The 13,591-nt window shown below is 33.8% G+C and overlaps 2 protein-coding genes across 6 annotated transcripts in view; one reads left to right on the top strand and one right to left on the bottom strand.

The window, feature by feature from the left end:
- The window catches only part of MRP (Multidrug-Resistance like Protein 1), an 82,603-nt gene extending 75,940 nt beyond the window's left edge, over nucleotides 1-6,663 (bottom strand). For all 5 annotated transcript variants that reach the window (XM_089635953.1, XM_089635956.1, XM_089635952.1 and 2 more), the window contains exon 1: nucleotides 6,499-6,663. In XM_089635953.1, the coding sequence (XP_089492079.1) occupies nucleotides 6,499-6,528 (30 nt within the window). In that variant the 5' untranslated portion in view covers nucleotides 6,529-6,663. The remainder of the gene's footprint in view (nucleotides 1-6,498) is intronic.
- A 1,226-nt stretch (nucleotides 6,664-7,889) lies between these two features.
- Ccdc85 (coiled-coil domain-containing protein 85) lies at nucleotides 7,890-12,905 on the top strand. The gene has a single exon (XM_089635480.1). The coding sequence runs from the start codon at nucleotides 8,575-8,577 to the stop codon at nucleotides 9,955-9,957; it is 1,383 nt and encodes a 460-aa protein (XP_089491606.1). The 5' UTR covers nucleotides 7,890-8,574; the 3' UTR covers nucleotides 9,958-12,905.
- Nucleotides 12,906-13,591: the final 686 nt, after the last annotated feature.

Raw genomic sequence — 13,591 nt, 5'->3', positions numbered from 1 at the left:
AGGCTTAAATTTAGCAGGCTTATATTATTATTATTGTTACCAATATTATAGGATTTGGGCCACAAATTAACCAAAAATGTGCAAAATTTTGGGTATTTTATGTAACGCATCCTTTTTAGTTCTTCAATCATTTTTTATGTTAATTTTTACTGTCGAAATTCGAGACAAGAAAGCAAGTGCATGAAGAATGGAAGTTATAAATAGAATTTAGTTAGAACCCATGAGTTATTTGTGAATAAATGAGCTGTAATTTTTAGAAGTTCTGGAATAAAAATAAAGTAAGCACATGTTATTAATAGAAAGTTGTGGAGAAATTAAATCAATAAAATGAGGCAGACAAAGTAGCTATGCTTCAAGGCCTTGTCTTATAAATATTTGCACATGCTATCTTCAAAATAAAAAAGTAAGGAAATGCTTTGTCCCAATTCTGTTACTTTGGTTTTACGTCTAGAAGTACGGAAGTTTTCACCATAACATCTTCCGGGAATTGGCTACAGGGAATTAATATGTTAACCAACGTAACGTTTCCAATAATGCCTCCGTGGTTGAGGGGCAAGGCTCTCGACTAGCAATCCGAAGGTCGCGGGTTCAAATCCAAGCAAATAAATTTTATTTGATGAATTTGTTTTATTTCAAAATGTATTCCTTTTAAATAATATATATTAAGCTGGTGGCATATTCCAAAGTGGAAGATACTTTCAGTTTCGGCCTGGTGTAAGACTACCATTTAGAATTGAAACATTGCTTGAAATGGCTTTAGCCGTGTTTCGTAACCAGATCTGAATAGCCAGGTACTCCCCAACTATCCTCTTCCCTATCTCCTTCCCCTCCCCACTACCTTCAGCCTCACAATATACCCTAAGTGGGGATGCCATAGTCTCACTGGCTCAAGGCAGTTGGGAGCAGGAAGTCTGGTGCGGTATTCACAAAAAAAAATAAACTTAATAACTATAGCAAATTATATAAAGATTACCATCAATCAATAAAAAAATATCATGACTCAGAGGTTTTGAGATAAATAACACATTTTTGAAGAAAGGGGACATCAATACGAACAACAGTTATTACGTTCTTTTATCTTATCAAACCTAATCTAATCTATTCTACATATGGTTGAGATTGTAAAAAACAAGGTATGTAGATTATTTCGTCATAAAGTAGTTAATATTCTATGATGACTTCTAAACATTTAGCAAGTCATAGCGCTGTGCATTATTTGATAAATCAGAACTTTATAGAATTTACTTAAAAGGGTACCTCTCCAATGCATGTTTAAGTAATTAAATCGACTGTTACTATGCAGCAGTAAATTATATTAAAAAAACATTTGATTATGTTATTGCAATAAACGCCCGGGTAGCCGGCAATTAAAAAAAAAAATAAAAAAATAGAAAAATGTGACTCCTCCATTGCCCCAGATATTAAAAGTTCATATTCTTGTGTCGACATAGTTCCCAAACTTCGACATATTAACATGCAAAAAGAACCCACAACTTGATTAATCATACAATGTTGACTACACAACAATGCTAAAAAATGAACTGTACAAGACATGCTTGTTGATTAACTCAAAATGTAATAGCAGCAAGCCTGTTAGCACCAAGCATTTAATAAACTTAAATTAACATTTTCATCAACTAACCCTGCAACTTAAAGCAGCAACCACACTAATAATAAGACTAACTAACAACTTGTCATTGATAGTTATTATAGTATTTATTGTGCTAAAACTTGCTGTATTTGTATTGTGTATATGCTAATAAAAATGTAACCTAAAATAATGTATTGCTATATAGGAACCTATATTAAACATTTATAAGTAAACCATAGACAAAAAAGTTCGCCTAGTGCGGAAGGTTATGCACAACTTAAAATATAGTATATTATGCCATATCTTTACAAAAAAAAAAAAAACTCTTAAAATGTTTTCCATTTCTTACAGAAAATGAACAAGCCATAATAAAAAAAAAACTATAGAATAGAGTTTTTCAGGATATGCAGGATACAATAATATGGGAATCGCGAGTTCAGAATGCAATTCTATATAATTAAAATTGATTGAACAATGGTAAAGAGCCATTCTTGGGTCTCAAAGTGTTCTCACTTTTTACACTACCACTTAAGAGTTAATCATTAAGTACCTAACAGTTACAAAATGGACCACTTGATTCTACTTACACTGGACTATATTACATTTTTCAACTCCTTGAAAGTGGATTATGTTGTAATAATAATTGGATAACTTGTATAGCGAAGTTTTTGTTAAAAATCACCTGAAATGTGCTGTGGAATAGATTTTATTGTAAAATTAAACTATACAAATAAAATAAATATTTAATCAGATGTATGCTGTTAAAGTAATTAGTTATAAAGAAATATAATCTACATAAAATTAAGCCTGCGTATGTTTGTGCTTGCAAAACTCGAAAAGTAGTTGACCGATATCTCTGAAAATTTCAGAGATTGTTCTTATTAGTGCCAGGAGTGTTTAGATAGTGGTTTGAATGGTAGAAGAAGTTGGGGACGCCCGAGGAATACTTAACGCAATATCTCTGCACCGGAATGAATACGGAGTCGAATTGTAGTTTTTTTAACAGTAACATTGTGGTATACAGTAGTGAATGGTGGACGTCAGAGGCGCCCGAGAAAGACATTAGCAATAGCGAAGCATTGTGCGCTCCACTAGTCTCAGATAAATATTCAAGAACACAAAATAATTTTTAACCTGTTGATGGCCAAAGCATAAAACAGAAAAATATTTTTTAAGCCTTCAGAGAGGCGCCATTTATAAAAATCAAAAGTGGAACCTAAAGTTTTATTAGCACAGATGAAGCTGTTTTTGTTTTTTATACATTTTTCGAAGCATTAAGGTTAAAATCGCATCAAAAATTATTCTAACAAGGATAATGTTAGAATGCTTGCATTTTCTCCGGAGACTCATCGGCAGTCCACTGGTTAAAGCATAAGCTTAAATCAATAGAAAAAGTTTTTGAATGAACAAAATGGATGATAAATAAAATATTGCAAACAAACTTCTATTTTAAGAAATGGAGCCATGACAATAAGATTAATTAAATGTATGCGTCTACAACAATCTAATCTATAATATACCACACACACGGTGTGGTATGATAAAGATGATGTCAATGATAACATTCTGTCCAGAGATCATTATTGTTATTCGAGAAATATGTATAAGTGAATGACATTTTTTCTTATCAAGTATAATCTGATAAATTTCCTTTATCAATTATTCGAAAACAACAGTTAAAAAAAAAAAAAAAAATCTATTCCTTTATTAATATGTATTTATATAAATAAGAGGAATAAACAATTTGCCCTATACTAATTATATAAAACTCATACACTGGATTTGTTTATAACTATTAGTAAACTTTTAGAATCGCTGGCCACGCTAATATGAATATGTCAAACAACAAATAAAAACATGGCCGAAGAGTTAAATTGCATGAAATTTTGATGGACAAAAAATGGGGTTTTAATGTAGTATTTTCTTTTCCCCAGATGTAAAAAGTTGGCTTTTATAGTTATTTAGTTAAATCAAAGTGTTATTTCAAAAAAATGTAAGATAATTAATTAGACCTAAGCTTACACATTATTCCATATATACCTGAAAACTTCTGCAAAAAACAGCATTATTTTTCTAAAAGTTTAATTTGGAAAGGATATCGAAAATCTATGTTCCAAACTGCCGAGGAATAAATAAATAGTAATTTTTACTGAATGAATTTTGAAAAAAAATAAAATATTTTTGACCTCATATCAAATGAATTATTTAGCAGCCTAGTTAAATTGTCCTTTGATGACAAATGGAAAAGGGGGGAACAAAAACATGTTGTTTCATTATTTTTGAAAATTGAATTTGTAGTGTATTACTATGCTGAATTGAGATTATAACTAATTACTGTCCCCAGTATATTATTTGGAAATACAAGAATGTAAGGTGAAATGTTGAAGATAAACATGTATGTACGCAGTCATTATGAAAGAATGACTTGCAAAAGTTAGATTGCGAGATACAGATTTACCCTCTATCCACTTGGCACATGCTACTAAACTTACTCAGTAATAAAACACCGATGATATTTGCAGTTAATAGACATAAGATGACAGCGCTCATTTTTAAACAAACAAAAAATAATGTATCACATAAAAAGTTGCGGAATTCTGCTGAAAATGAACATTCACTTTTGTTATATGGGATTGTATGGGATGACAGCCAAAATAATTTCTGTTTTTGACATTTTCTTGTTGGTATTCCTAATACTATACAGTTTATTACCATTTTACTCTATGCAATTTAGGTAGGTACTATTTTGGAAGAACTTGGAAATAAAATAAAGGTATTTAAGCATGTTTTTAAATAAGTTTAGGTTATTATAGGGTAGATTAGGTTAGGTTAATTTAATATAGGTTAGGTGAGTAAAGATTAGTTTAGGTTAGGTTAGGTTAGTATAGGTCAGGTTAGGTTGGGTTTCATTAGTATATGTTAGGTTAGGTTAGATAAGGTAAGGATAGGTTAGGTTAAGTTAAGTTAGATTCGGTTTTTTTTACATAAATTTTAAAAAAAACTTGCATTAATGCCCTAATTTTATTTTTCAGTGTTCCGCCAAAATAGTGCCTAGCTAATATGAAATAAATGGTACTAACCTTTCTTCTAGACTCGCATGTAGTATTGGGAATACCAACATATGAAAATATCGTTGACAGAAATTATTGTAAATGGTTGTCATCCAATACAATTTTGATTTTACGTAATTAAAAATTAGAATGTGAAAATTAAAGATTCCCAGATGCAGATTATTGCCTTTTATAGTAATTAAAGTGAATCGAAATGTTTTATTTAAAAAAAAAGTATTAAGCGTGGCCAGCAATCCCGAATATTTACCAAAAATAATACTTGGTTTCAACTTAATTAGTACAAGAAACAATATCTCTCAAATATTTATGTCGGGAGAGATGGTAAAAGATGCATTACAGTTAAATATTTTCTCAATCAAAGTTAAGTGTGAAGGTTAGGAAATATGGATAAACTATTTGAATAACCCAAACTAAGAACCTAATAATCTATTTTGTGCAGGTGTTTCCATCTCCCCTGTCTTAAATAGTTGTTTCCAGTAGTAATTAAGTTGAATATCAAATGTTATATAAAAAAATTATGTGCAGCGGAATTCAGCAACTTTATGGCTATGCACACACTTTCGTCCTTTTATAACTATTACCTAATCATACATTAATTTAAATTAAAATTCATTAATTTTAACTTAAAATCATTAGTTAAGTTTTCAGAACAATCTCAGGCGAAATTACGTAATGATATTTTATAAGTAATAGGTACTACAACTATGTAATAATGAAAAATATCCTTAACTGTATCTTATTGCACTGTGTATGTCTTAATAAATAAAGTTGAAAGTATAGAAATTAAATATATTTGATAGATTTTTAAATGATACTTATTAACAATGAACTTAAGATAAACAACATCCCGCCATTTCGCACTACTTATAAATATATATAAATTATTGATGTGTAAACAATTAAATTATTACCTACTAAGGAGAAATACCCTTTATGCAGAACTATTTGTTTGGTTCTTAATAAAAATTCAATTTGATTACATTTATGTATCAATATACTTTATTAGAGTTGCAAGGTTACCTTACTTTTACAAATATGTCAAGTAGGTAAAAGTTATTAAAATCTCTAATAGAGATGAGTGGTATTTTCATATTCATATTTCACCATATTAGCAATTCGCACGTAATTTATATGAAATGCAATCAAAGAACTTCACAATGCACTTTTTCACAGTTTAAGGGGAAAACCAATAGCAATATAATTTAGCAACCACCTTATCAATTGGCAAGATACACCGGTTACTTAGATTTAAAAAAACTGTATAGGCAATATAGGGTGGGTAACTTAGAGAATAATATTTAAATACTTCACAACCCAATCAATAATGTTATTTATGGTTTCACAAATTTAATATATTATTTAGCTAAAAATTTGGATATGTGTGGTGACTGATCCAACGACTTTTAAAAGTTTTTTGAATAGATACAAAAATGATTTTAATTTATCAATTAAAATGTGATTTCACGACTATAATATAACTACACGGCGACACTTGCAACTATCACGGGTCTCACTTGCGCAATGTTGTGTAATTTGACGTTTATCCTAAAGCAAAAAAAATACCAAAAACAGGCAAATGACAGCTCAATTCTACATATTTGCAGAACTGTGTTAAAAGTTAAAGTATCATTACAGAACGTGAGAATTTCATTAAACAGAATGCAAACGCGTAGGTCATTAAAGGAAAGCACTATTAAAATGGTAATGGTAGCATCGCGGAAAGTTTGAATTACTGCGAATAATGTATCACTATATCATAACAGAAAGTAACTTTCCCGGGGGTTTCTTCAGGTTAAGATTAAATAACGGTAATAATCTTGAATAGAAAAAACTCACCCAGAATTCAGAACCACAAAAATCATCCATGGCACCGATTTTAATAACAATTTATCAAGTAAAATGACAGCCCGACCGGCAGTCCGGCGGATTTCAAGAGAATGTGGGAAATTATCGCTCCGGCTCCGACTGTACGCTTTGGAAATCCTTGACCCGGAAACTTGATTCTTGATTCCCAAATAATCTGGTGTTTACACATGCAAAGGTTTTTATGACATTTCAAGTTTGCCATGATAATAAATAAAGCGAAATCTGAATCACGAACCCATTACTATGTTTTTTTCAACCAACCATATTTAGGTACTGGGTAATGGTAAACAAAATGACACGACATCGGGGCAGGTTGTGAAATTATTAGTTTTCTGAATCTGAAAAGTTTACATGAAACATTTTTCTGATTTTTTTTTTTTAGTGATTACATTTTTTCTTTTACCAGTCTGTGGCCAGGTGGTATAAAGCTTCGGACACACACAGGTTCACCCAGGCGTTGTGGGTTGACTCCCGTTCTCTAGCTAAGTTCACCATTGTTGCGCTGGCAACAGTTTGAGCTTTGCTTAATGAATATTCTAATATTTTATAACTCGGGGATGAAAGTTATTAGTTATCCTATATGTGTAAAATCCATTTTATTTAACGTCAACTGAAATGGTGCTTAACCTACCTGATCGTTCCCTTTTCGCGATACTTACTTACAAGTAAATATTTTTATATTCGGACTAGAGAAGAGTTACTTATAATATATTGCAAATATGTTTTTTTGTTTACGTTATTATAATTTATAATCTATTGTTTTAAATGTGTAAACGGGGAACGAAATAATCAATATCTAAATGATTCTATTTATTTTAAGAAGATTGTCTGTGCTGGGCGGCGTTCTTTTGATTTTTATAAAAATCTACAGTTTTTTTCCGAGAATTTTGCACTTCAAAAGATCACTTCAAAAAGAAGGTCACTGTCACAAGTCTAATTTCGAAAAACTGTGTATAAACCCGGGCAACGCCGGAGACTTCAGCTAGTTACTTATTTAGTTTTTCGTCGTTGAAAGCAGGTTTATTTATGGCAGCATCTATGGCAGCATCCTACACCATAAGAGCGATTGACAACATAGTTCAAACTTTTTGCTGTTCTCAGAACATCTCAGCGTGGGACGTAATTTTTTTAATGAAAATTAGCTAAAAATATGAATAACGTCATCTTATTTGCGGTGGGATTAAAAAAAAATCTTTGCCCCCTTTTGAAGTATTACTTACTTCTCTTTATTCCTTTCCGCCATGGATATATCAAAACTAAAAGGGAACTGGTAGACATGCAAAAATAGAAAAAAATGCTGGAACACACTCACACCAGAGTGGGTGATTGGTTTATTTATGCAGAGTGGTTTATTTATGCTCACACCTGCGAACTACATCAATGCCTGCGAATGATTATGTGATTCCAGCTTCTCCTCTCCTGTGTGCTGTGTGACGTCACGAATCTAAGCCTTCCGGAGATTTCAATGAGTCAGAGAAGCTAAGCACGAAACCTATCAATGCCTCTCATTTTGTCTCGTTCACTCCAGGAATTTCGCTGATATCGCGTACGACGTACGATTCATTGTTGTTGGTTCTGTGATTTCCTATTCAGTTTTCTTATTTATAAATCCCGAAAAAACAATCTCAAACCTTGTTGCTAATTGCTTAGGTATTCCACGATTTAGTTGTGAGCTTTTTGCCTCACGTTGTGTGTTCTTCGATTTTAACCATTAATTTTATCGATCGGTGCCAATGACAGATCTGATCCCATATTGATTGACCATCATATTTCTACAGATACCTCAGAGATATTGATGATAATAAACACGAATATATAATAATATTAAAAAAACAATAATTGCACATTGAATAAAAAGCTTCTTGCTTCTGACCATAAGCTCTACCGATATTATAACTAGCTACGATGAATGACCCACATTTGTTATTGTGTGTCAGAAAATATTCGGTTTTATCACGATATGGTGGCATGATATGCTGCACCACAAATAATTGAGATGTTATGTTCTAGAAGGCATTCCTACCTATTGAAACGATCGAATATTGAATGAACATGTCAAATAAGCAAAAACAAGTTCAGTACTTAAAGCAACAACAGTTGGATGGGGCAGCGGCCCCTCCGCGTTACCAACCTCCGCCACAGCCGCCCGCCACCAGCCAGGGAATACTGAAGCCTTACAACTCTAACCAGTTGTCTAAAGATACCAGGTTAAGCAATGCGGGAGATCCGACAGTGAAGCAACAGCCTTATCCGCAGCAGCCACAGAACCCCATAGTTCCCAACCTCAAGCTGTATCCGCTGTCCACACACCAACAGTTCCCTTATGTGGGAGTACAGGCTCCTCCCTCTCAGCAGAGACTGGTCCAGCGACACAGTGATGAGAATATATCTAAGCTGCCAGCACAGACGGTCCATCACGATCCTGCCAATAGATTATCAGGATCACAACATCATTTAAAATTATCAGAAGAAGATCAAATGCGATTTCTTTCCCAAGTTCAGAATAAAGTGCGTATATCAGATGAAGATTTCTTACGCTTGGGACCTGTCGAAATGCTGAAGTTTGTCAAAAAAACCGAGGCAGATTCATCGAGATATGCCTCGGAACAAAATAAACACATGCAGACACTCATCGCCGAAGTGAGATCCCTCAAGGATTCAAATCAGAGACTGAGCGACGACAACCAAGAACTGCGAGACTTGTGTTGTTTCTTAGATGACGACCGACAGAAGGGACGGAAGTTAGCCCGGGAGTGGCAGCGGTTTGGCCGGTACACAGCTAGTGTTATGCGGCAGGAGGTATCGGCGTATCAAAATAAACTCCGCGAACTGGATAATAAACAACAAGAGTTGATCAAGGATAATTTAGAATTGAAAGAACTTTGTTTATATTTAGATGAAGAACGCGGTGGAAACGGTTTATGTACTTCATGCGGCGCCAACACGGGAGGAAGTCTTCGAGACGACGGAGACGGAAGTAGTTCCAGCACCAACGCTGATGAACCGAGAATACCACCTCAGTTTGCAGAGCCCCCGGCCAACGCACCACGTCGCTCTGCCAGCAGGGAGAGGATTCTCCATGAAAACCTTTCCCGCCAGAGAAGTACATTCAACGACCAAACAATGCAGTACATGAGAAATTTGGAATTGAAGATCAAACAACTGGAGGAAGATAAGAAAGGTTTACAAAACAAATTAACTACTCAATGCCCAACCATAGATGCTTTGGAGTTTTCCCGTCCGGAGGCTGTGGTGAGGGCCCTGCAGGTGCTGGAGGACCCTACGGGGGCGCTGGCGCTGCCTTCGGGGGCACACACCATCGACGACAACAGTTCGGCAGACATGGATGACAGCGAGAAGGCCCTCGTGAGGGAGATGTGTAATGTTGTTTGGCGCAAATTAGATGATGGGCCATCTGGCCGACATTAAACGCATGTCATACAAGTTTTATAGATTCCTGTCGAGAAATTACCATGATATTCATCAGCATTTGTTAGACAAACTAGGACATTATAATATCATAATATCGATGCTGGAAAGGATAAATGGTTAAAGCGCCACACTGCTAAAATTATCCTTAGCAGCGTCGATATTTTCTTATCAGATTCATTGATGACAGTTTGCGATCAATTTACATGAAATCATATATTGGTGTTATGCTGCATATACATTTGCGAGCTGAAACTACCGCAAGCAGCGTTTCGCGCTATTTGTTGTTGCTATATTCCTTTCCCATAATTCGAGACGCGGCTCGCAAATGTATTTGCACCATAATAGTGTATATGTATTGTAAGAAGAGATTATTATTATTATAATTATGCATTTTTTGTGTCCAGGGTTGAATTTTTCTTTACAATAGGTTTTTTACAAATTGATTGCTTGATCAATTATTCCAAAACCATTACAATTATATTATTAATTACATTATATTATTACTATATCTCAGTTAGGAGCTTCTTGAGGCTATTTATGTAATGAAAACTGGCATTAATTGATATAATTATACTGTAAGAATGATTTTTGCATTTATTCAATTAAGTGTTAATTTACAATTTCAATATTTGTGCATTTATGCAGGATTTTGACTGCTCTCTAATGAACTCAAGTTACTCAAACGTTTAGGAGATCTGATATATTTTGTGCTAAATAACTGATAATTCTTATTGATAAATTTGGTTGACTTGAGTTATTACAATTTCAAACATAGCATTAAACATTACGTTTATTATTTTTTTGTAATGAATATAATATACCCAGGTTTAGTGCATGTACAGAGATCTTGACTACTTTGTTGCATTTATTTTTCAGAAGCATAAGCAATACTCAATAATTAACTTATTATTTGATAGTTACTTTATAGGTTGATGGTTAAGTTATTTATTCATTAATATATTTGTTATGCCTAGTACGCACAATGCACATTCGTTCTTACGAAGTAAGTAAGCAGTTCTTATAAAGTAATTATCATCGTGTGGGTGGCAAAACTGTCATCAACTGTGGAAGCGAGTCATTAAGCCGGCTCGCAGCAATTTGGAACTTTTAATTTCTTTTACGAGCTAACGAGCCGAGCTCCAGAATGTGTACGTTACATCGAGTAAGTTAGTAGCGGCTAAGAGACTTGCTAAACAGTATAATAATCTGTTTCTTCTGCGTTATATACATGCTTGATGCAAACGTTGAGCCAATCTTATTGAGTTAAACCATTTGTGTTAACATCGCCACTTGTTCTTACTCGTCGGTTTTACCAAATAACCTATAATATCAATAATACCTTCAACTCCAGTGAAATAGTGGCATAATCAACAACTCTAGCCGCTAGAGGGAGCTAGTGTTGCATGTTAACATTGACATTCCTTTGAATGGCGGCATATTGAATTTATTTAGTATTTGGTGGCGGGGCTATGTGCTTTCTAATTTATATTTTGAAAAATTAAATTTCTAATGTTTAATATTAAAAAGTGGGTTCCGTGGTTCAGTTTACAAACAAACAGCAAAAACACTCCCAAGTCGTTTTTCAAGATGCCAAAAAACGTTGGGCTTGGTGAAATGATTTCATTAAATCCTAGCAAATAAAATGTTCTTCATTATGTAAAACGTGGATTAAACCATGACAATATAATAATAAAAGTTTTAAGGTTGATTCAGTAAAGCTGTGTCAGTTCCATATAGCATTTTGCGTTCAAGTTGATGTTATAAATCATTGTCAATGTTGATGTTCAAAACACATTTTTTGCAAGTGTCACCTCACAAGAGCGCCCCTATCTGTACAGTGTAAAGGCAGGGGAGCTATGTTGTCACCCGGTTGTGCAACCTTGTGAGGCGGGTTAAGGTAGAGGCTGTAGGAAGGGATTTATTAATGCGGGTCTTGAAGAGGCCCGGATAATATGAAGGAGTAAAAACAGAATTTTGTATGTGTTTTGAATTATCGAATATATATTTTTTTGTTATAGATTCATGTTATTAAATATATTGATATCTTTTTCTAAAATTTCTCATAATTATATAAGTATTTTATTTCTTTTCTGAACTATCAAAGACAGAGTTAATAGCCGATTTAATATTTTTTAATGTATGAGCAAAAAAAAGCAGTTATGTCGTATGTGGGATAAATAATTTAAAATATTTTTTTGACTTGTATAATTAATTAACGTAAAATAAAGCATAAAATTTCACCTAAAATCCACGAGAGAAAACCAAGGCGCACAACTCATGTTGCTAGGAGGCACTAGTGTAGCATGTTGCAATCAGAATGTATGGGAAGTGTCAGAAGTATTATTAACATTATAGGGTATTTGATTTTACTAGATTGAGTAAGAACGATGTGTGTACTAGGCTTAAGATTGATTCGTATCCAGATCAAGAAACTTTTTGTAGTCTTTTCACATTTGGCTCCCTGGGAAATGCCAGCTGGAACTGCTAGCTAGAGATGCTGGGAAATGCCAGATGGAACTGTCAGCTAGAGGTGCTGGGAAATGCCAGGTGGAACTGCTCGCTAGAGGTGCTGGAAAATGCCAACTGGAACTGTCAGCTAGAGGTGCTGGGAAATGCCAGCTAGAGGTGCTGGGAAATGCCAGCTGGAACTGCCAGCTAGAAGTCCCGCCCTAGTACGTATTAGAGTTCTTGTTATTTTATTCAATAAATTACTATTTAATTAGCATTCAGTCTGTTCATGTTTATAATAATATGTGTAACAGCAATATTGTACAAATTATAATGACTACCTGTGTTAGTTCTTGCCACAAAGTAAATAATTAAGTTCCTTATTCTTCCATGCATCACCATTGCCATGATTTCCCACCATTTGATCCAAAACAAATATTATTAGGGTGTTTTTATTCATATTTTATTTCCCGGTGTAGTTTTGTATACATTCTTTATTGAATAAAATTTATATACTTAATTTTTTTTTTTTTTTGTTCAATAATGTTCAACCTCACAAATCCATATTATATGCAGTGAGACTGTCATAAAGGCAACTAAGCAATTTTTTATTCGTGCTTGAAGAAATACCAAATTGGTGACCTTCGCAAATCATATTGAAACAGTAACAGTGGCTGATTTAAATCAAACAAGCGAATGCTCTTTCTAATCCGCTCTTGCAAAATTCTTTTGGTGTATAGAGCATTCTTTCCGTGCTCCGAGTGTATTCACCGAACTTTGCAGAATGCTAGTTCGTTCTATGTAAACGAGGCCAGCGCGCCCGAATAGTTTTCTACAGCATTCCTTGGTGTTCGGATGTGATCGGTCCTCAAAGCGGTCTCTTCAAAGTGTTCTTGTGTTCTTAGAACTTGCATCGACTTTCTTGTAGTAACAATAACTGTAGCATGTCTCCAACACTCTTCGTTAAGTACACTGATGAACTAATTAAAAAACTTAATAACACAAAAATAGGTTGCCAAGTTCAAGGAGTATGTGTAAATAATATTAATTACGCAGATGATATGGTTATTGTAGCACCGTAACTTATCGCACTCATGAAACTACTCCAAATATGTGAAGATTTTGCAAAAAATCATAACCTTGAATATAATACGCCATAATCAATCGTTATGGTTTTCAAATG

The sequence above is a fragment of the Hesperophylax consimilis genome, chromosome 9, assembly GCF_061612785.1.
Source record: "Hesperophylax consimilis isolate HC1 chromosome 9, BYU_Hcon_1.0, whole genome shotgun sequence".
Taxonomy (NCBI): Eukaryota; Metazoa; Arthropoda; class Insecta; order Trichoptera; family Limnephilidae; genus Hesperophylax; species Hesperophylax consimilis.
This window is presented reverse-complemented; position numbering and strand designations above follow the sequence as displayed.